Consider the following 23,406-nt stretch of genomic DNA (forward strand, 5'->3'; position numbering starts at 1 on the left):
TTAGACACAGCAAAATGCTTGTCATTTACTGTTCTAGTAGAAAATCCGTTCTAATGAATGACCTTTTGCTCCATTTAATGAGTTATTAGATGCTATAATGCATGCTTGAATAGGTAATAGAATTCAACAGAGTACCATCAAAGAATGCAAATGGTTAAAATAGAATGAGACAATTGGCTAAAAGTCCTCTGTGTGTTGGAGCAATCACACATCTGTAGTGATTAGTGGACATATTGTATAAATTAGTTTTTTTAGAGACATTGTTAAACTGTTTTTTTCTGGGAATGGTTTTGAAATTTTACGTTCTTATGGTGTGCCAGTCCATGGTGATGATTATTCGAGTGTGTCCTTTGCTGAAATAGGAGATAGACTGTGCTGAGTGGATTAATCTGCAAGAGCTGTTCAGTTCCATCATGAAGCATGCTGGAATGTTCTTATGAATATCAAAATAAGTTGTAATATAATTCTGCAGTCTGTCTCCCACTGCAGCAGATGGTGAAATTTGAATTCAATAAATCTGGAATTAAAAGCTAGTCTGATGGTCGATTGTTGTAAAAACCCATCTGATTCACTAATGTCCTTTAGGGAAGGAAATCTGCCGTCCTTACCTGGTCTAGTCTACATGTGACTCCAGACCTACAGCAATGTGGTTGACTCTTAAATGCCCTCTGCAATGGCCTAGCAGGCCACTCAGTTCAAGGGCAATGAGGGATGGGCAATAAATGCTGGCCTGGCCAGTGACGCCCACATCCTGCAAACAAATAATAAGAAAAATTGAGTTCATTGAAGGAATGTGGATTTTTGCCATAGATTTAATGTTTGCCTGCCTGGCCAGCCAGATCACTTGTTCGCAATAATCTGCCTACTCATATCAGTTAGTTTATGGGTGAGTAAAACCTGTGCATCAGGCTGATAAATAGTTACTAATTTCCTGTTAAAGACATGTTGGTGACTGAACTGTTCAGTCCATGGGCTGGATTTTTGGGCCCCACTGGGGCGGAAACATTGGCAGACGGGGCCCAACAATACCAGCACTGGGTGACATGCTGGTTTCTCGATGCCGTGCCCTAAGCTAGCTTTTAGTGGAGGTGGAATCGGGGCTGGCAGGGCTACCCAACCCCAAGTGAGAGGTAGCCGATTAAGCTCATCAAGAGCCTTGTTAAGTGGAATTAAAGGAGACTGACTGGAATTTTCCAGTCCACATTCAGTTTCCCGTACCTGCGGGGGTCAGTTTAGGTGCCCGCATCCGGGCACCCTTCGGCAGGCTGGTGGGGTGGTCCAGTCCTCCAGGCAGGCCTAGAGGCACTCCCTGCCTGCCTATGTGCGAGAGCAGCCACATGCTGCCCTGTGGTGGGGCTCCCCTCCCACAGTGGTTGCTTGATTGCAAGAACCATTTTTTAATCAAAGTTTTAAAAAAGTTGGTGAGAGGGGCCTCCATGTTGAAGCACCCTCTCTGTTACTTACCTGCCATCACAGCCTGCTGCTCCTCTCAAGCTGGAAGGCCCCAGGCCCCCTAGCTTCAGGAGCCCGCCCACTGCCCTTAATTGGATAGGGAACCTGTCTCCATGCTAATTATGGGGCACCTCTGTGAAAATCCCAATGAGTGACTGTTTCCTCCCAGGGGTGGGTTCAAGACCTGGAAAAGGACCTGACTTTTGTTTACCGCCCCCATAGGGAAAATCCAGCAAAGCAAGATAAATTACCGTTCTCAGAATTCTCGGTTCAGAAAAATCAACACAAAATGGGAAAAAAGGGTTCATTTTAAAGTTGTGTAAAGATGGCTTGCATTGACCAAAGTGGCAGGTTGTGTGCTGAAATAGGGGACTTAAAGTTAATTTCTCACCTGCTGCCTTAGTTGTCTTCCCCCTGCTAGTACTTTATCTTTAATTGTCCTTATTAGTGACAGCTGAACAACCTTACTTTGTACACTGTGATACAGTTTGGCTGAAAATAACTAGTTTCTTTCGCTTCCCTTCAATAAGATTTGGATGGACTTGATTTAAAGTTGTAAACCAAATGGAGCACAGATACCAAAATATTGTATTCTGCAGTACATTAGTCCTAAACCATTACTGGCAAAATACCAGGCATTAATATGAAAAAACATTGTATATTTTATGTGTGAAATTGTTACCTAAATAATTGAAATCTCTATTTGTGATGCACATTAATTAAATATACTAAACTAAGGCCATTACTGTCTTTCAGACTTTGGATTCAGTAACATCTTTACTCCAGGACAATTGCTGAAAACATGGTGTGGGAGTCCGCCATATGCAGCTCCTGAGCTGTTTGAAGGAAAAGAGTATGATGGTCCCAAAGTAGATATTTGGGTGAGTTGTGAAGGCTCCTTTTATTTCTATTACTTCTATTTTTTCTTTTATGTGGCTCAATGTCATATTTTGTTTTGTAATGTTCCTGTGAAGCACCTTAGGATGTTTTATTATGTTAAAGGTGCTATATAAATATAAGTTGTTGTTGGATTACAGAAGTGCCTCTGACAGCTTTTATTTTACTGTTTGACACAGATGTTTTGCCCAAACTAGAATAGGATCTATGGGGTTAAACTAGCATTTTTTTTCCCAAAAGGTCTGCGAATTTTGGCATCCATTTGTCTAAATGCTGTATAGTTATTGCTGGACAACAACCAGACTTGGTCAGTAAAAGAGTATTTATCAAATGTATTTAAATGAATGTCTAATTTTTAGCTGCACTAGGGTAAAAGCTACAAAATAAAGAGCTGTTACCATCAAATTATACTAAATTCAAATGAAAGCCTTATAAAATGTAAGTTTTCCATGAGCAGCCGAGTTTCCTTATATGGACTATGTCTGAAGACTTTGTGACTTGTGTTTTTTCCCCCTCTACAAATCTACTGATCATTTCAATGCTTTGCTATTGAAGGGTAATAACGCATTACAAAATAAACTAGGAATAAAAGACTTTCCCATTTGTGTTGACAAATGGAGCTGATAATGCAAATTTTGGAGAAATTTATGTTAGGCATGATGGGTTCAGAAATCTTCTCTCCACCTCCTTCCCTGCTCTGTCCCAAGCCAATTGATTTTTATGCATATAGGATTCAGTAAATGGAACAAATTATACACTCTATATGAGAAAATAAAAATGTTAACTCATAAATAATACTATTGTGAAAATAGGACTAAAGTTTTACAGCAAGGGGAGACAGTGGCGTAGTGGCAATACCACTGGACTAGTAATCCAGAGACCCAAGATGCCCTGGGGACACGGGTTCAAATCCCACCATGGCAGCTGGTGGAATTTAAATTCAATTAATTAAAACAGCTAGTGTTAGTTTCATGGCACTATTGCTATCATCGTTTGTCATAAAAACCCATCTGGTTCATTAACGTCCTTTAGGGAAGGAAATCTGCTGTCCTTACCTGGTCTGGCCTACATGTGACTCCAGACCCATTGCAATATGGTTGACTCTTAATTGCCCTCTGAAATGGCCTAGCCAGCCATTCAGTTATCAAGGACAAAAAATAAAGAGGTATCTGTCAGTGTGTAGTTTTGCATTATTGGACTAGACTTTAATAGGAGGGGGAGAAGAGAGTTAGAAAAGGATAAATAATTAAATACGAAGTGTGATTCATGGTAATATGATCCATTTCATTACCACATACTGTTTCTTGCAGAGCTTGGGCGTGGTACTATACGTGCTGGTGTGTGGGGCTCTACCATTTGATGGCAGCACACTGCAGAACCTGCGGGCCAGGGTACTGAGTGGCAAATTCCGCATTCCATTCTTTATGTCTACAGGTAAGAACCATCATTTTGCATGAAACAGAGAATAGAATGGGTGGCACTGAAACATTGATGGTGACCTCACAGACTTCAATTTTAGGTGGCAAAGCTAGTCCCTAGTGTGTACTTCAGAAATTATTGATTCAGTAATTTTATAAATGTGACTAGTTGAAAAAGTAACTGCTGTGATCTAAGGCAGGTGTTTTGTCATAGTTCTCGTCAATGGCAACAAATACGGAAGCAACTGCTCCTGTATATTTCTAATATTTTTGTATTTATGTATGTCATTTATTACTGAATTCCTTTGTAATTCCTGCAGATGCTTGGAATAATATAGGCTTTTATGACACATTGGTCTTTCACAGGTTAAATGTAGAATTTTTCCCAGATAGTCATTTTATTTTATTCTTACATTAGATGTGAACATCACTGGCAAGGCCAGCATTTGTTGCCCGAATTGCCCTTGACAACTGAGTGGCTTGCTAGGCTATTTCAGAGGGCACCACACACTTTTGTGGGTCTGGAGTCACATGTGTGCAGCAAGGTTAGACTCAAACCAAAGAAGCTGCATCACTCCAAGCAGAAGGGCCGCCCGCGCATCAACACTAGCAGAATTTCTTATCCACAGCTGTTAGATAAGTTTCTAAATTCACTTGGAAAAAGCCCTTCAAAACATTCCTACAGGGGATGCAGACCAAGTGGGCCCACATCAGAGGCGCCATCTATGACTCAGCAATGACCACCTATGGCAAACGTGTGAAGCAGAAAGCAGATTGGTTTCAATCTCACTTTGAAGAGCTGGAACCTGTCATAGCCACTAAGCGCATTGCACTGTTGAACTACAAGAAAGCCCCCAGCGAATTAACATCCATAGCACTTAAAGCAGCCAGAAGCACTGCACAAAGAACAGCCAGGCGCTGCGCAAATGACTACTGGAAACACCTATGCAGTCATATTCAGCTGGCCTCCGACACCGGAAACATCAGAGGAATGTATGATGGCATTAAGAGAGCTTTTGGGCTAACTATCAGGAAGATCGCCCCCCCCTCATGTCTAAATCAGGGGACACAATCACTGACCAACACAAGCAAATGGACCGCTGGGTGGAGCACTACCGAGAACTGTACTCCAGGGAAAATGTCACTGAGACTGCCCTCAATGCAGCCCAGTCTCTGCCAGTCATTGGATGAGCTGGACAAACAGCCAACAAAATCGGAACTCAGTGATACCATTGATTCTCTAGCTAGTGGAAAAGCCCCGGGAAGGACGGCATTACCCCTGAAATAATCAAGAGTGCCAAGCCTGCAATACTTTCAGCTCTGCGCGAACTGCTTTGCCTGTGCTGGGATGAGGGAGCAGTACCACAGGACATGCGCAATGCTGATATCATCACCCTCTATAAGAACAAGGGTGACCGCAGTGACTGCAACAACTACCGTGGAATCTCCCTGCTCAGCATAGTGGGGAAAGTCTTTGCTCGAGTCGCTTTAAACAGGCTCCAGAAGCTGGCTGAGCGTGTCTACCCTGAGGCACAGTGTGGCTTTCGAGCAGAGAGATCCACCATTGACATGCTGTTCTCCCTTCGCCAGCTGCAGGAGAAATGCCGAGAACAACAGATGCCCCTCTACGTTGCTTTCATTGATCTCACCAAAGCCTTTGACCTCGTCAGCAGACGTGGTCTCTTCAGACTACTGGCAAAGATTGGATGTCTACCAAAGCTACTAAGTATCATCACCTCATTCCATGACAATATGAAAGGCACAATTCAGCATAGCGGCGCCTCATCAGACCCCTTACCTATCCTGAGTGGCGTGAAACAGGGCTGTGTTCTTGCACCCACACTGTTTGGGATCTTCTTCTCCCTGCTGCTCTCACATGCGTTCAAGTCTTCAGAAGAAGGAATTTTCCTCCACACAAGGTCAGATGGCAGGTTGTTCAACCTTGCCCGTCTTAGAGTGAAGACCAAAGTACAGAAAGTCCTCATCAGGGAACTCCTCTTTGCTGACAATGCTGCATTAACATCCCACACTGAAGAGTCTTTGCAGAGACTCGTCGACAGGATTGTGGCTGCCTGCAACGAATATGGCCTAACCATCAGCCTCAAGAAAACGAACATGGTGGGACAGGATGTCAGAAATGCTCCATCCATCAATATTGGCGACCACGCTCTGGATATGGTTCAAGAGTTCACCTACCTAGGCTCAACTATCACCAGTAACCTGTCTCTCGATGCAGAAATCAATAAACGCATGGGAAAGGCTTCCACTGCTATATCCAGACTGGCGAAGAGAGTGTGGGAAAATGGCACACTGACACGGAACACAAAAGTCCACGCGTATCAAGCCTGTGTCCTCAGTACCTTGCTCTATGGCAGCGAGGCCTGGACAACGTATGTCAACCAAGAGCGACGTCTCAATTCATTCCATCTTCGCTGCCTCCGGAGAATACTTGGCATCAGGTGGCAGGACCATATCTCCAACACAAGTCCTCGAGGCGGCCAACATCCCCAGCATATACACCCTACTGAGCCAGCGGCGCTTGAGATGGCTTGGCAATGTGAGCCGCATGGAAGATGGCAGGGTCCCCAAGGACACGTTGTACAGCGAGCTGGTCACTGGTATCAGACCCACCGGCCGTCCATGTCTCCGTTTTAAAGATTTCTGCAAACGTGACATGAAGTCCTGTGACATTGATCACAAGTCGTGGGAGTCAGTTGCCAGCGATCGCCAGAGCTGCGGGCAGCCATAAAGGCAGGGCTGAAGTGTGGCGAGTCGAAGAGACTTAGCAGTTGACAGGAAAAAAGACAGCCACGCAAGGCGAGAACCAACTGTGTAACAGCCCTGACAACCAATTTTATCTGTAGCACCTGTGGAAGAGTCTGTCACTCTAGAATTGGCCTTTATAGCCACTCCAGGCGCTGCTTCACAAACCACTGACCACCTCCAGGCGCTTACCCATTGTCTCTCAAGACAAGAAGGCCAAAGAAGAAGAAGTCACGTGTAGGCCAGACCAGCTAAGGACAGCTGATTTCCTTCCCTAAAGGACATTAGTGAACCAGATGAGTTATTATGTCAATCAGTGGTAGTTTCATGGCAGCATTACTAGCTTTCAATTCCAGATTTTTATTTATTAACTGAACTTAAATTCTACCAGCTGCCATGGTTGGATTTGAACTCGCGTCCCCAGGGCATTACCCTTGTTTCTGGATTACTAATTCAGTGACATTACTGCGACACCACCATCTCCTCTCATTTTGCTAATTTTTGAGGGGAACATTAATTATTAAAGACCTAGTTTGGTACCTCTGCAGATCACAGATTTTGAAAGTTGTTTTGATTTCTGGCCTAACTTCCACTATGCTACACATTCCTCTAACTAATTTGAATGTAATTGTTTTTGTGCGGTTAAAATCTGGAAAAAATGTTTAATCAGAGAACCCAAACAATGCTTGATTTGTATTTTGAATGTGGACATCAGAGTTCTTTGATTAAATGGTTTCTTTAATCTCATCAGCATCTTTATTTTAAAGTACTCATAACTCACAAGATGGTAATTTTAATTACATGCATCCTTGCCAATTATTTGTGTATTAAGAAAAGATGCATTCCATTTTCAATACCATTTTCATGTGTATAGTAGATAGCCCATGGTTTTTATCTTCAACAAATTGTTGAATCATTTCAGTGTTTTATTCCAAATTTAAGCATGTGGCATGACATGACATCTAAGCCTTGTGGACGTGTTACTCTTGGTTGCAACCCACGCCTGCATTTCTTTTTAATTTGTACAACGCTGGTTTCTAAACAGAGAAATTCAGTTTGAATCCCAGGTGCAACTACTTTGTCTTTGAGGAAAGTAAAAATACAACTAATCTCAGTGCTTCTCCCAAGTAAGCTAAGGCAGGGCCAGTCTGACTGCCTTCACGAAGCACATCTTGCTTTCATTTTACCATAGAATTTATTTATTTATTTAGAGATACAGCACTGAAACAGGCCCTTCGGCCCACCGAGTCTGTGCCGACCAAGAACCACCCATTTATACTAATCCTACAGTAATCCCATATTCCCTGTCACCTACCTACACTAGGGGCAATTTACAATGGCCAATTTACCTATCACCTGCAAGTCTTTGGCGGTGGGAGGAAACCGGAGCACCCAGCGAAAACCCATGCAGACACAGGGAGAACTTGCAAACTCCGCACAGGCAGTACCCAGAATTGAACCCGGGTCCCTGGAGCTGTGAGGCTGTGGTGCTAACCACTGCGCCACTGTGCCGCCAGATTTGCCACCAGATGCAGAGTAAATAATGGCCTCGATGATGACTGTGAGTCGGGGTGCGAGATTTAGTGTCTAGGAAATACGGGTTTCCTGAAGGTTCTGCAGTATTTAACGGCAGGGCCTGATTCAAATTTTTTGTATCTGTTTCCCAGCCGCGGCCAGCCAGATTGAGTGGCTGGTTGTCTGTGGGGCAGGTGGGCAGCCAGGGAATGGAGTGGAGGTGATTTAAACACTGAGGGGAGGGCTGTGGGAATTGTACATTTGACATCTGATGGAGAGTTGGACATCTGACAGTAGAGTTGGACGTCAACATTGGGTGCGGGGCATGTTGGACGGACGACGGGTGTGACATTTGATTAAGGACAGCATTAGGCTTGGCTATGATGGCCCCTGTGACGAAGCATCCTGCTAACACTTGTTATCTAAGCTTGAACATGAAGAATGACCACTCAGATCAAAAACTAGAGGGTTGCTGGTGGCTGTGGAACAATGCTCTATATGAAGCAGTGCCTTCAGAAGAGGATTAAAAGAGAAGGTTCGTTAAAGGCAGAAACACTCAGTACAATACAATTTTTTTTATTTTTCAAAACAAAAATATAATTTGCAATGTTTACCAATATTTTTTTTATTTTAAAGTTTACCTCTTAACAGCTCCTATGTTACATAAGATGTAAATGGTAAAATCGTGTAGGCTGCATTTATAAGCCACTTAAAGTTGAGTGTCAAATTTCATTATTACAAACACATCACTTATGGGAATCAGCTTTAATGGAGCTTTTTCTGGACAGTTAAAATAATGCCTGCTTTTAAACATTTTCTTGAATAATTTGTACAATTGCGCAATTTGAAAATTCTTAGAACATTTTAATGAGCAAGAATGTATACAATCATTTAATTTAAACTGAAAATATTTTGTTGTGTTGGATACATTATTACCTATGGGGGATTAATCCAACATTCAGTAAATTGGTCAAAAATACAATTCATCGTTACTAATCTCCCAAGGCAATGTTTCCATTCTTTGCGGTTAGCACTCTAATGCCCAATTCCCTGTAGTCCAGCTGTCAGTAATGCTTAATTGGAAGCAGTAGAGTGCATGACTTAATGGCTATATTTGACACTGATTAGTACGGAATAATACAGTAATTGGAGTATTAGATGGTTCATCAAATGGGAACTTTTTTGTCAGGGCTGTTAACAGATTTCAGGTAAAAGCAGATTTTGCCTTTCTGGTCCCACAGTTTTCCATTGAAGTACCTGTTTTCAGTTAATTTTGACAACTGTGTAATCCATTGTTTTGTGCCCTTAGAATGACAAACATAATTGGTTTGCTTTGATGCATTTATTTCTGAAAAACTTATATATGAATTAACAATGACTTGTCAAATAAAATAGTAAAGAAATTCAAAATATAAGTAGAATTACTGAAAAAGACCACTTATGTGTTTAAGCTGCTGGAGAAAAATTCATTGATCATCAAAATGGAGTACAATAGATTTTATGGTCGGAATTTTACACCGCCCCAGCGGGTTGGATGGTGGTGTGGGGGCGGCGTAAAATTGAGCGGCAGGCTCCGCTGGAGGCCTAACCGCCCCGATTCCGCCTCCAACCAAGTTTACAGAGGTCTGGCGGGGAGTGAGAAGCCGCCCGCCCGCCTGAGGCCAATCAAGATCCTTAAGTGGCCACTTAAGAGCCCTCGCCCGCCTCCACGGGTATTTTACCCATGGCAAGCGGGTGTGCCAGGGACGTGAAAGGCCGCCCATCTATAGCTGCCGGCTTTTCCACACCCCGGGGGGTCAGGCAATAGGGCACAGGGTGCCCAGTTGACCGATTGAGGGCTGCCCCCGCCTCCCAACCCAACCCCAGCATCCAAGATGCCCCCCCTCCACCCAAACGACCACCCTAGCCTCCCCAGGGCACGACCGATTCCCCTGGTGAGGCAACCCAAACTTACTTTCGGTACCGGTTCCTTGGAATCCTCCTCGGCCGGCTGCCCTGCAGTCCCAGCAGTGGCCACCGCTCCCTGTGGCACTGCTGAGACTATGCTGTCGGCCCGCTGATGTGGGACGGATCCCCAGGCTGGGCGGAAGCGGGCTCGGCACCGACAGTTACGTCGGAGTCCGGCTCCCGTCCGCCCACTGTAAAATACCGGCCTATACTTTACAATCTTTATCAGTTGAGGTCTTCTTGTTACACACCCTATGACATTTTGTATTATGCCACTTACCATTATCATCCTTTCAAAATTATCAAAGCTGAAAATGCCATATTCTAATTTCAAAAACAAAATGACATATTGCATGAAAATCCAATAATGATTTACTCATGGTAAGTGCATTATATGGTGTGCTACTGAGCAATATAGGCCAGAAAGTTTCTGAATTTTTTTCAAGTCCCCAAATGTACTAAGCTCAGTATAAAACAATTCAAGAGGTTGGCAGTTGGTAGATTACAGGTCTAATTACAAGGCTTCAACTGAAAGAAAAACAATTGGAACTTCAGTTTGGTCCCATTTGGTCTATAGTTGCTGGTAATGCACTGACCATTCCACTGTCTATTTCAACACACTTATTAAACTTTTCACATCTGGCATTTTGAAAAAAGTCTACAGTACAGCAGAATTTACAAGATTTTTCTTGATTGCCAAGAAGTTTTCTTTTCAAGCAACAATTAGTGTTGTATGTCTTTGTTAGATTAGAATTTTCCTCTGGTGACATTCTACTGATATGCCTTTTTTTATTCGTTCAAGGGATGTGGGCTTCACTGGCTAGGCCAGCATTTATTGCCCATTCCTAATTGCCCTCGAGAAGGTGGTGGTGAGCTGCCTTCTTGAACCGCTGTAGTCCTTGGGGTGTAGGTACACCGACAGTGCTGTTAGGAAAGTTCCAGGATTTTGATCCAGTGACAGTGAAGGAACGACAATATAGTTCCAAGTCAGGACTATGTGTGTTGGAGGGGAACTTGCAGGTGGTGGTGTTCCCATGCATCTGCTCCCCTTGTCCTTCTAGGTGGTAGAGTTCACGGGTTTGGAAGGTGCTGTTGAAGGAGCCTTGATGAGTGTCTGCGATGCATCTTGTAGATGGTGCTCACTGCTGCCACTGTGCGTTGGTAGTGAAGGGAGTGAATGTTGAAGGTGGTGGGTGGGGTGCCAATCAAATGGGCTGCTTTGTCCTGGATGGTGTCGAGCTTCTCAACTGTTTTTGGAGCTGCACTAATCCAGACAAGTGGAGATTGTTTCATCACACTCCTGACCTGTGCCTTGTAGATGGTGGACAGGCATTGAGGAGTCAGGAGGTGAGTTACTTGCTGCAGAATTCACAGCTTCTGACCTGCTCTTGTAGCCACTGTATTTATGTGGCTGGTCCAGTTCAGTTTCTGGTGAATGGTAACCCCCAGTATGTTGATTGTGGGCAATTCAGCGATGGTAGTGCCATTGAACATCAAGGGGAGATGGTTAGATTCTCTCTTGTTTGAGATGGTCATTGCCTGGCATTTGTGTGGCGCTGTTACCCGTTACTGAACTATTGACCATTCATATTTTTAGTTTGGAATAAAATGCAGTATTTTATAGAGTTTTGCCAATTTTAAGATGCAAATAATAAGTCCAGTTAAAACTTATTAATCCTTTCATTATATGCGTTGAATAAAATGAGTTTTTTATAATTATATATAAGAAAGGAACATGTCTACGGCAGCATCATCCAAAGCAAATTCATCAGTCAATGTTTTTGCAAAGGAAATTATGTAGTTAGCGAAGTGAAAAATGAGGCAGTAATAGCATTAGACTTTTCACTGATCTGAACATAAATTTATTTCCCTACTTAGAATTGTGTTCCAGATTCCCAGCATGTAGTTCCCATTTTCCTTCTTCTAAATATGTTTTTTTGGTTCAGAGATTAAACAGTTGGCTCACACCTCCACAGTTGGTTCTTGCTGTCAATTTATTCTGGTGGTTGGAGCAACTCCCTGCTGACCCAAGCCTGCATTATTAATACAGTGGGTAATACTCAAATTCCTGTGATTTCTGTTGCTGCAGAGAAGAGTTCTGACAGTAGCGATTTTAATAAAGGTGCAGATTACTGTTATATAATGGGAATTAGATGGAAGCTTCTGATGATGACTCTTTCGCCTGTACACTCCCCAGCTTGGTATGTGTTCCTATTTACAAGTATTGTTACGACTGTTGTAAATGGAGCCAGTGAGGTCCACAAAACGATCATATCTCTGATCGTTTGTCATCAGATTTCTATTTTTGTTGACTTGCTCGCAACTTATTTCTGTTTTATGCCAATAAAATAATGCAATAAAGCAGAATTTTTCTTTGTGTATCTGACACCATCATTTCGAAGTTAGGATCGGGGCTCCTTGGGAATGTGTCGACATTTTCAGGGGTTCTGCACAGAAGTAAAAAAAATGAAAACTTGTGGTTATAAATTACATGCAACAAGTTATCATTCTATAACATTTCATATAAAATGACATAGAAATTCATGGAGTTTTATTAAGAATAGTTTTTCTGTACTGACACACAAAGTTTGACAAATAAGCCTAACCTGCAATCTTTGGTGAATGGAAATTCTAGTATTTTTGAGGAAGGAAAATTTGGGAGTGCAAGCATATTATCTGGGTACACTTAAAACAAAAAAATGTAACCGATATATTTGGCTCGTTGGTCATATTGTGATTCATCCATCACGATGCAAATACAGTATATTTGTGGTGAGGTCAGACAACAGTAGCTTTATTAATTCCAGTGTAAAAGTTTAATAAGTGTGTGTTGTGTTTTTATGTGTGCTTTAGAGATGGAACTTTACATAAACCTTTTTGTTATTCTTCATATACGCTACAACTGAAATGTCTGTGAAAAGCAGTTTGTAATTCCTTGGAGAGTGACATTTCCCTGCACTCAGCTCTGCAGTCAGTTTAGATTGTGACTCTGGCTTTGTACTACAGCTTCTTAGCATTTATACAAAACAAAACTGCGTCACCCCAATGCTCCAACTATATTGTAAATGAAGCCTTAATGTAACCTGGTTTTGTAAGTTAGGAAACATAGAGCTGCTTGTGAATTATAACCTCTATTGAATATCATTTAGTACCACTCATGGATGTAATAGGATATTGTAATGAATTTTCAAAGTAATCTTGATGAATGCAACAAAAATCAAATTCTCAGTGGTCTTGGGCTTTGACTACATTCTGGCTGACTGTATGGGCTTGCTGCTCACACTAAACAGGTGGATCAGAGCAGGCGTGTTTTTGTTGCCAGTCATTGACTCATATTTTATAACTAATGTTTTTGCTGGTGGTATTCTTGCATTACAGTCTGAAAAATTAACAGTGCTACCAGTAGCAAAGTGCAGGTAAAGTGGTCAACCATTTTTTTTTTCCAGAAACCTTCCTAATTACCATGAAACATATGACTGGACTCCTGTCTTGAAGGGTATACAATTTTTCAAAAAACATTGTAGTGACGAAGAGCCAAGTGTCCTACTTATTCCTTAATAGTTATATTGATGGAAAAATACACTGGCTTTGAAATTAGCAGATCTCTATTAATGTTATGTTCTGTGTTCTAACACTGAGCAGGCTTGTCATTATGACTCGAGGCTTGCATTGCTATCATTTAGTACTGGCAATATAATTGCAGCATTTATTTCACTGCTGATTGTGGAACACATTGCTTTTGATGGCCCTTGTATACAGTAATCGCTAGAAGAGGATGAAACATTCTACTCTAACCAAAGAATTTAGTAGCACAAAATACAAGTCTCTTCAACATTGACATGTAGCGGTATTTTCACTTTACAAAGTAGGTATTAAGTTTTCTTGCATACAAAAACAAGAAATGCTGGAATCACTCAGCAGGTCTGGCAGCATCTGTGGAAAGAGAAGCAGAGTTAACGTTTCGGGTCAGTGATCCTTCTTCGGAACTGACAAATATTAGAAAAGTCACAGATTATAAACAAGTGAGGTGGGGGTTGGGCAAGAGATAACAAAGGAGAAGGTGCAGATTGGACCAGGCCACATAGTTGACCAAAAGGTCACGGAGCAAAGGCAAACAATATGTTAATGGTGTGTTGAAAGACAAAGCATTAGTACAGATTAGCAGTGAATATACTGAATATTGAACAGCAGCAAGTGCAAACCTGAAGAAAAACAACCTGAAAAAAACAGTGGGTAAGCAAACTGAACAAACTAAGATGAACTAAGTTTTCTTGCATGTTTATTTTACAGGTACATCATACTGTAGGTTATTAGGGATTTTTGCTACGATGATTAGCAAATTTTGGCTTCTGTTGATCACTAGCAGGTGATATATTTTGTTTTTATTTTCCTATTGTTACGACCAGGTGAGGAAGGGGTTTTGGGCTCCCCTTTCGCCCCTTCTCTGGTTTGACCACAACAGGGTTTATCTTTTTAACAAAGTGATTTAACTTATCACCTCAGTGAACACTTTTTAAAAAAATTCATTCATGGGATGTGGGCGTCACTGGCTATGCCAGCATTTATTGCCCATCCCTAATTACCCTTGAGAAGGTGGTGGTGAGCTGCCTTCTTGAACCGCAGCAGTCCATGTGAGGTAGGTACACCCGCAGTGCTGTTAGGAAGGGAGTTCCAAGATCTTGACCCAGCAACAGTGAAGGAATGGCGATATAGTTCCAAGTCAGGATGGTGTGTGACTTGGAGGGGAACTTGCAGGTGGTGATCCCATGCATCTGCTGCTCTTGTCCTTCTAGTTGGTAGAGGTCGTGGGTTTGGAAGGTGCTGTCTAAGGAGTCTTGGTGCGTTGCTGCAGTGCATCATGTAGATGGTACACATTGCTGCCACTGTGCGTTGGTGGTGGAGGGAGTGAATGTTTGTGGATGGTGTGCCAATCAAGCGTGCTGCTTTGTCCTGGATGGTGCCGAGCTTCTTGAGTGTTGTTGGAGCTGCACCAATCCAAGCAAGTGGAGAGTATTCCATCACACTCCTGACTTGTGCCTTGTAGATGGTGGACAGGCTTTGGGGAGTCAGGAGGTGAGTTACTCGCCGCAGGATTCCTAGCCTCTGACCTGCTCTTGTGTAGCCATGGTATTTATATGGCTTACTCCAATTCAGTTTCTGGTCAGTGGTAGCCCTAGGATGTTGATGGTGGGGGATTCAGCAATGGTAATTCCATTGAATGTCAAGGGGAGATGCTTAGATTCTCTCTTGTTGGAGATGGTCATTGCCTGGCACTTGTGTGGTGCAAATGTTACTTGCTCCTATTCTTCTAATATAATTGCAAATGAACCAATCAGACAGGTTTTCTTGAGTTTAAACAAGAAAGATGCAAGTTTATTAACCTTATCACTCCAAACCGATTTTAAAAAATACTAAAATATGCTACTTATCCACGCCCACATTCGCACAAGAGACACACACACCCACACACACGCACACTCATAAATTTCAGAGGGAAAAATGGAGTTGGGAGATTGGAGTAGAGTCTGTAGTAAAAATGGAATTTAAATACTGTTCAGTAGTCTCAGTGTCTTTAGTTGAAATTGTAGTCCTGAAGTCCTCACTGGGCCACGTGCATGGTTTGGGCTTGCTTCTCAGGTTCTGGAAGGCAGAAGAAGGGCTTAATCCGTGTCCCCTAGTTTCTGGCAGCGCTGGGCTGTAGATTTGAGGCTGAATAGTTGCAGCTGAGGCTTCTCTGGGACTTTACTAGAGAGAGGGAGAGAAAGATGTTCCCTTGCTGGATCTCAATTACTGTCTGCCTTCTGAGTCACTACTCACAAATCTCCAGAGTGACCCAATCAGTTATGTGACATGACTGCCTCTTTGTGTTTGAGAAGTTTCTGGAATCTTCTCTGAAATGTAAGGCTCTCCCCTTAGGCTGTTCAGACATACTTGATGGGGGGTTGGGGGTTGGCTCTTTCAAAGTTAATGGTGTCGATGGCTTTTGATGACCACATTGATGAGTCTATCTCAGATAAATGAATCAGAGAGCACCCCATTGTTTTGGATAGGCTGAGTGAAATGCATCTGTCTCGAGCCTAATCTTTTTTTTTAGATGCAAATTGTGCGAGCCCATCTTGGCTGGTAGCTGTTCTGTTTTAAAAGTTATTTGTAACAATTTCCAGTAAAAGTCTCAGGCAAAGTTCCACACGATGAAATTAATATTTGCATTTGGCATGTGGGGTTTTCGTCACATTATCTTGTCTGTCATTTCTTTACAGTTTAGTTTACAATTTAGTTTTCCTTATTTATCTCTTGTGTTTTTTTTAGTTCCAAAATATACTTTATTCATAAAAATCTGTAAAAAATACATTACCAAACAGTTTCAAACAGCACCAAGTCAAAAAATACAAGCAGTGCAAAGGTGATCAGTTTCCTTCAATACAATCATGAGTTGCCTCACAACCCTTCCATTTCATTTGTCATGCCATTAACATTTTTACATTTGACAGCAAATGAAAATTTTTTTGATACAGTTCGAGGGGTTTCCCATGGATCCAGCCCCTCCGTTCAGCTTGGTGGGGGGACCTTACACTGTGGTCTTTCCCCATTGAGCCTTTGCTGCGGCTGCCCCAAGCTTTAGTGCGTCCCTCAGCATGTAGTCCTGGACCTTGGAATGTGCCAGTCTGCAACATTCGGTAGTGGACAACTCTTTGCGCTGGAAGACCAGCAAGTTTCGGGCAGACCAAAGGGCGTCGACTCCTGTGTTACCGAGCTGCTTGGGATGAACCTCGACAAAAACCACTGCATCTCTTTCCACACCTGCTTTGCAAAGACACATTCCAGGAGGAGGTGGGCAACCATCTCTTCCCCACCACAGCCACCACAGGGGCATTGCGCGGAGTGGGCGAGACTTCGGGCGTGCAGGAAGGATCTGACGGGGAGGGCCCTTCTCACCACCAGCCAAGCTACATCTTGGTGCTTGTTTGAAAGTTCTGGTGATGAGGCATTCCGCCAAATGACTTTGGCGGTCTACTCGGGGAACCATCCGACAGCATCCCCCGTCTCCTTTTCCCGTAGGGCCTTGAGGACATTCCGTGCAGACCACTGCCCGATGGACCGGTGGTCAAAGGTGTTTTCCCGCAGAAACTGCTCCACGAAGGATAGGTGGTACGGCACGGTCCAACTGCGTGGAGCGTTCCGCGGCAATGTGACTAGGCCCATCCTTCGCAACACCGGGGACAGATAGAACCTCAGCACGTAGTGACACTTGGAGTTTGCGTACTGGAGGTCTACACACAGCTTGATGCAGCAGCACACGAAGGTGGTCATCAGGATGAGGGCCACGTTGGGTACATTATTCCCGCCCTTATCCAGAGATTTGAACATCGTGTCCCTCCGGACCCGGTCCATTTTAGATCCCCAGATGAAGTGGAAAATGGCTCAGGTGACCGCCACAGCGCAGGAGTGGGGTATGGGCCAGACCTGCGCCACATACAGCAACAGCGTGAGCGCCTCGCATCTGATGACCAGGTTCTTACCCACAATGGAGAGAGATCGCTGCCCCCACATGCTCAACTTTTGTTGTACCTTGGCTACTCGCTCCTCCCAGGTTTTGGTGCACGCCCCGGCCCTTCCAAACCATATCCCTAGCACCTTCAGGTAGTCTGACCTGACGGTGAAGGGGACAAAGGATCGGTCAGCCCAGTTCCCAAAGGACATGGCCTCGCTCTTGCCGTGGTTAACTTTGGCTCCCGAGGCCAGTTCGAACTGGTCGCAGATGTTCATCAGTCTGCGCACAGACAGCGGATCCGAACAGAAGACGGCGACGTCATCCATGTACAGGGAGGTTTTAACCTGAGTGCCTCCGCTGCCTGGGATTGTCACCCCTCTTATGCTCGCATCCTTCCTAATAGACTCAGCAAAGGGTTCAAACAAACAAGACCGGGGAGAGAGGACAGCCCTGTCTGACTCCAGATTGGATCGGGAAACTTTCCGATTCCCACCCATTGATTGAGACTGCGCTACATGTCCCGTACATAGGCGATCGTATCACTGAGTAGCGCGAGACTATCAGAGATCTCCCTGCTGGGTACAGTACAGGTCTGGTCGGGGTGGATCACCAACTCTAGAGCAGACTTGACTCGACTGGCTATGACTTTGGAAAGAATCTTGTAGTCAACATTAAGCAGTGAGATTGCCGCCAATTTCTGATTTCTGCCCCCTCCACCTTCCGCTTGTAAATGAGGGTGATGATGCCTTTCCTCATGGATTCTGACATGCTGCCGGCCAGGAGCATACTCTCGTATACTTCCAGCAGGTCCGGGCCGACCCAGTCCCACAGGGCCGAGTACAACTCGACCGGTAAGCTGTCGCTTCCGGGAGTTTTACTCATCCCGAAGGCTTCCTTCAGGCTGCTGATAACAGAGCTCTCTCTGTGTACCTTTTGGAAGAAGTAACGCGAGCAAGTCTCATCCTGCTCGATGGAGCGGACTCTGGACCGGAAGATGATCTTGGAGGTCCTCCTTGACCTCGACCCCCATTGACTGCAACCGGAGCAGATTTTGCATACTTTTCTGGAGTCGGGACATTTCCCTCTGTCTCTGTCTCGCCCTCTGTACACCTTTGTGGATGAAGAACCTCTTGATCTCCTTAATCGCTTCCCACCAGTGAACTGGAGACTCAAAGAGGGGTTTCACGGTCCTCCAACCTTTGTAATCCCTTTTGAGTTCCTCAACGTTCTCTGGGGTCAGCAGTGTAGCATTGAGCTTCCATGTCCCTCTGCCAACCCGCTGGTCATCCTGTAAGTGACAGTCGGCCAGTAAGAAGCAGTGGTCGGAGAAGAATACTGGCTTGACGTCGGTGGATCCGACCGTGAATGCACGGGACACAAACAGGAAGTCAATCCGAGAACGGGCAGACCTGTCCGATCTTGACCATGTGTATCTGCGTTGCGCTCCGTCTGCAGGTTTGCTGAAGATGTCGTGCAGTTTGGCATCTTTAACTGTTTCTATTAGGAATCTGGACGTAGCGTCCAGTTTGCTGTCGTCACTGCCGGATCATCCAGTCGCATCGATGATGCAGTTGAAGTCACCGCCGAGGATGACTGGCCTGGACGTCACCAGCAGCAGTGGGAGCTGCTGGAAGACGGTCAGCCGCTCGCTGCGTTGTACCGGGGCGTACACGTTGATCAGCCGGAGCAGAGCGTTGTTGTACATCACGTCTGCTACGAGGAGGCGACCGCCCACCACCTCCTTAACTTCGGAGATGGTGAAGTTACCTCCCCGCAGCAGAATACCCAGGCCGGAGGAACGGCAATCATTACCCCCCGACCAGATCGATGGCCCGTGGGACCACCATCGCGACCACTGCCTGTAGGTGCTGAGGTGTGGTATTCCACACTCCTGCAGAAACAGTAGGTCGGCTTTGACCTTGGCGAGGTAATCCAAGGTTGAAACACATCGAGTAGTGGATTTAATGCTACGCACATTAATGGAAGCAATCTTTACACCCATTTTTTTAAAGTTAGTTGTTGCTTCCCATACCATTTGCCCTTGCTAGTCCCAGTCCTTCAGGATGTTCCTGCATACCCATCATGTGAGCAAGCTGTTTCACATTAGTTGGGTTCAGAAACCCCTCCTGGTTTTTCATGCAGGGTTTGTTCCGCTGGGGTGACATCGGGGGGGGTCTTGTTGGCAGAAAGGATTGTCCTCTGCTGCTTCCCTCTGTTCCTCCTCGAAAACATCACTGCTCCCGGCTTCCCGGAGCTGAAATGCGCCAGATGTGTCTTTGCTCCTGGTGTCCCGGAGCTGAGATGCGTTGGCCACGTCGTTACGTGTGGCGCTTTGGGGTTGGGGCATGCCGGGCCCATCACAGCTTCCAGTGCCCGGGGGCTGGGATGCTTTATCTTCCATCTCCTTGGAGTTCTGCCGCCTCTTTTGAAGGGGCTGTCGTTCCAGCATTTCCCCGTCCAGTGAAGAGGCGCTGTTGCAGTCTGATTCAGAAGGTAGCCTCCTCTTGCCACTGGTTTGGGTGGTGGCCTGTTCCGCTTTTGGATGTTTTTTCTTTGTGGTTTTCCTCTGGACCACTTGCCACTGACCTGTTTGTCCATCTGCTGCCTCCTCCTCCATTGATTCTGTCTGTGGAGGGGGGGATTCCGGGCGCAGGGTAGGTGCTGGGTCGCTGGTTTCAGCTGCCTCCCCTTCCTTCTCCTTCTCAGGTTGAAGTTCCTCACTGCGGAGAAGGTTTCTTGTCTCCTTTTGAACACCGGACGCCTTCGTCGAACCTTCTCCCGGCCTTTCCTTGGACCTTGCCGCCTGAGCATAACTAAGGCAGCGTTTGGGGCAGGTTTTGTAGAGGTGGCCTGCTGCACCGCACAAGTTACAACACTTAGTCTGCTTACAGTCCTTGGTCTGATGGCCTTCCTGCTTGCAGTTCTTGCAAACAACCGTGCTGCAGTTGGCTGCCACGTGACCAGATTTGCCACAGGTGCGGCAAACTCTGGGCTGCCCAGCGTAGACCAAGAAGCCTCGACTTCCCCCGATAGCGAAGCTGGAGGGAGGCTGGATGATGGCTCCACTGGGATCGACCTTCAAGGTCACCTTGACCTGCCGCTTGCTGGTCCAAATCCCAAAGGGGTCCTTGACATCAGTGCTGCTGCCGGCCACCTCGACGTACCTGGCGAGAAAGGTGAGTACATCCACCACCGGAACATGGGGGTTGTAGAGGTGAATCGTCACCACCCGGTCCCACTGTGACGGAAACGTGAAGAGCGGCTCTGCTGTGAGGATTGACAGTGGCGCCTGGTCCCCTTTCTCCTTGAACGCCTTCAGGAACTTGATGCATCCCGCCACGTTCCGGAACGTCACGTCGAAGTATCCACTGCTGGGGAAATCCTGCAGGCAGAAGACGTCCGTAGCTTGAAATCCACAGCAATCGAAGAGGATTTTCTCGATGAAGAAGGTGTGATCGGTGCATCTCCTTCCTTGTTCTTCACGACCACCCGAACGGTGTTACGCACTCCCAGGCCTGAAGCTCGAAGATTGGTTCTAGCCATTTTACTCATAGCCTACCCAGGATCAAAAGGCAATGATCATGGTCTCTTCTCAACCAAGTCTTCTCTTCTTTGGCCTCCTTATCTCGAGAGACAATGGATACGCGCCTGGAGGTGGTCAGTGGTTTGTGAAGCAGCGCCTGGAGTGGCTATAAAGGCCAATTCTAGAGTGACAGGCTCTTCCACAGGTGCTGCAGAGAAATTTGTTTGTCGGGGCTGTTGCACAGTTGGCTCTCCCCTTGCGCCTCTGTCTTTTTTCCTGCCATCTACTAAGTCTCTTCGACTCGCCACATTTTAGCCCTGTCTTTATGGCTGCCCGCCAGCTCTGGCAAACGCCAGATCAAAAGGCAATGATCATGGTCTCTTCTCAACCAAGTAAGCACTGATAAGAACAGATACTACACTTGATCTTAGCCAAAAGGCCGAGAAGCAAGTTTCGTTTTTTTTTTATTTCCAAAATATACTTTATTCATAAAATTCTGTAAAAATTACATTGCCAAACAGTTTCAAACAGCACCAAAAAATACAAACATTGCAGGGCAGATCAGTTTCCTTCAATACTATCATGAGTTTCTTCACAACCCTTCCATTTCACTATTGTCATGCCAATTACAGTTTTACATTTACAGCAAATGAAAATATTAACGATACAGTTCGAGGGGTTTCCCATGGATCCAGCCCCTCAGTTCAGCTTAGTGAGGGGACCTTACACTGTGGTCTTTCCCCATTGAGCCTTTGCTGCGGCTGCCCCAAGCTTTAGTGCGTCCCTCAGCACGTAGTCCTGGACCTTGGAATGTGCCAGTCTGCAACATTCGGTGGTGGACAACGAAGCAAGTTTCGGTGTGATATTCTATTCTTGCTCTATGATTCTGAGATCCCCTGTTCCCACTCTCAATTTGACGAACCGGGCTTTTCATGCTACTCCTTTTGGTACAGCTGGTTTCCACACTCTCTTTAGTCTTTACAAAACTACCTTTGTTCACAAGCTCACAAAATAGCTACAGATGAAGGAAGCCATTTGGCACATCTTAGCTCATTTATCCAGGAAGCACCTATTACTCCTCCCCCCCCCCCCCCCCCACTCCCTGCAAATCATCCATCTGTTTCTTAAATGATTCCAGAGTTTTTACCATTGTTTCCCTAACTGGAATCCTATTCCATATGTTGATCACTGTGAACTTTCTGATATTAGTACACAAATTTGCATGTCTCTAATTTGCAACTGTGCCCCCTTGCCCTACTGCCATGAAATAATCCGTACTGTTTCAAATTGATGTTTTCCATACTGCTTGCTTTCTTACAAACCATTGTAAGGTCTCTTTCAGTTTCGTATATTAAAGACTGAACAGCTCAAATTTCTCCAGTCTTTCCTCAAAACTCAGTCCTGTAATGCCAAAATCAGTCTTCTGGTTCTCTGTACGATGTCCATGCTCCTACCCTGTCGCCGCTCTGTCATCACTCACCCAACAAGTACTTGCTGCTGCTTTTCCTTCATCCAAATTTTTTTTTTTTTACCCATTTCCAGATTTTACTTTATTCCCTCAAAAAAGCAGTGGGATTTAATTTGTGCCAGTAATTCATCTTGGCACTGATTTCGCCTTTAGTACCAATAAGGCCTTGGCTCAGCATCCATTTAATTTGCAAAGTGATTCTTGACAATGCAGCCAGCAGCTGACGTCATCAGACTGCGCCAATCTGCGCACATGCGCAAACGGGCTCCTGCTCTCTCCGCATGCGCTGCGTTCCGCATTGCCAGGACTGGTTGGCACATGCGCAGATGATGTCATTGCGTAACGCGGCAAGAGAGCAGCGGTGGGGGATGCGGGGAGAGAGCGGGGATGGGGGATGCGGGGAGAGAGCGGGGATGGGGGATGCAGGGAGAGAGCGCGGGGTGGGGGGAGCGGGGAGAGGGAGCGGGGGAGAGAGAGGGTGGGGGAAGCGGGTAGAGAGAGCGGGTGGGGGTGGGGGAAGTGGGGAGAGAGAGAGCGGGGGTGGGGGATGCGGGGAGAGAGTGGCCTAAAGACTTTGGTGGTGGCGGGTGCGCTCTCCTCCTTCCCCAGCCCGCTCACTCGCTCGCTCGCTCCCTCCTGGGCCCACTCCCTCCCTCCCTCCCTGGCCCGCCCGCTCCCTTGCCGGCCCGCCCGCTCCCTCCCTCCCAGGCCCGCTCGCTCGCTCGCTCCCTCCCCGGCCCGCCCGCTCACTCCTTCCCTGCCCGGCCCGCTTGCCCTCTCCGACCATTGTGTGCTGCCATGTGTTTACGTTGCCTTTGTGTGATTATTTGAGCAGCACCATGTTTAGTCCTGGCAGCTGCCTGAACGTCGCAGACTGTGACGTTTTAGTGATAGAGGCTGCATTTGCACGTGTGACTGTAGCGCCACCTTG

The 23,406-nt window shown here is 45.5% G+C and overlaps 1 protein-coding gene and 1 pseudogene across 5 annotated transcripts in view; one reads left to right on the forward strand and one right to left on the reverse strand.

The window, feature by feature from the left end:
* The window catches only part of sik3 (SIK family kinase 3), a 352,669-nt gene that overhangs the window by 245,544 nt on the left and 83,719 nt on the right, over positions 1–23,406 (forward strand). For all 5 annotated transcript variants that reach the window (XM_068054009.1, XM_068054011.1, XM_068054010.1 and 2 more), the window contains 2 exons: positions 2,209–2,333; positions 3,660–3,783. In XM_068054009.1, the coding sequence (XP_067910110.1) occupies positions 2,209–2,333; positions 3,660–3,783 (249 nt within the window). The remainder of the gene's footprint in view (positions 1–2,208; positions 2,334–3,659; positions 3,784–23,406) is intronic.
* LOC137381673 (U2 spliceosomal RNA) lies at positions 21,332–21,458 on the reverse strand (annotated as a pseudogene).

Source organism: Heterodontus francisci, chromosome 22 (genome assembly GCF_036365525.1).
Source record: "Heterodontus francisci isolate sHetFra1 chromosome 22, sHetFra1.hap1, whole genome shotgun sequence".
NCBI classification, from domain to species: domain Eukaryota; kingdom Metazoa; phylum Chordata; class Chondrichthyes; order Heterodontiformes; family Heterodontidae; genus Heterodontus; species Heterodontus francisci.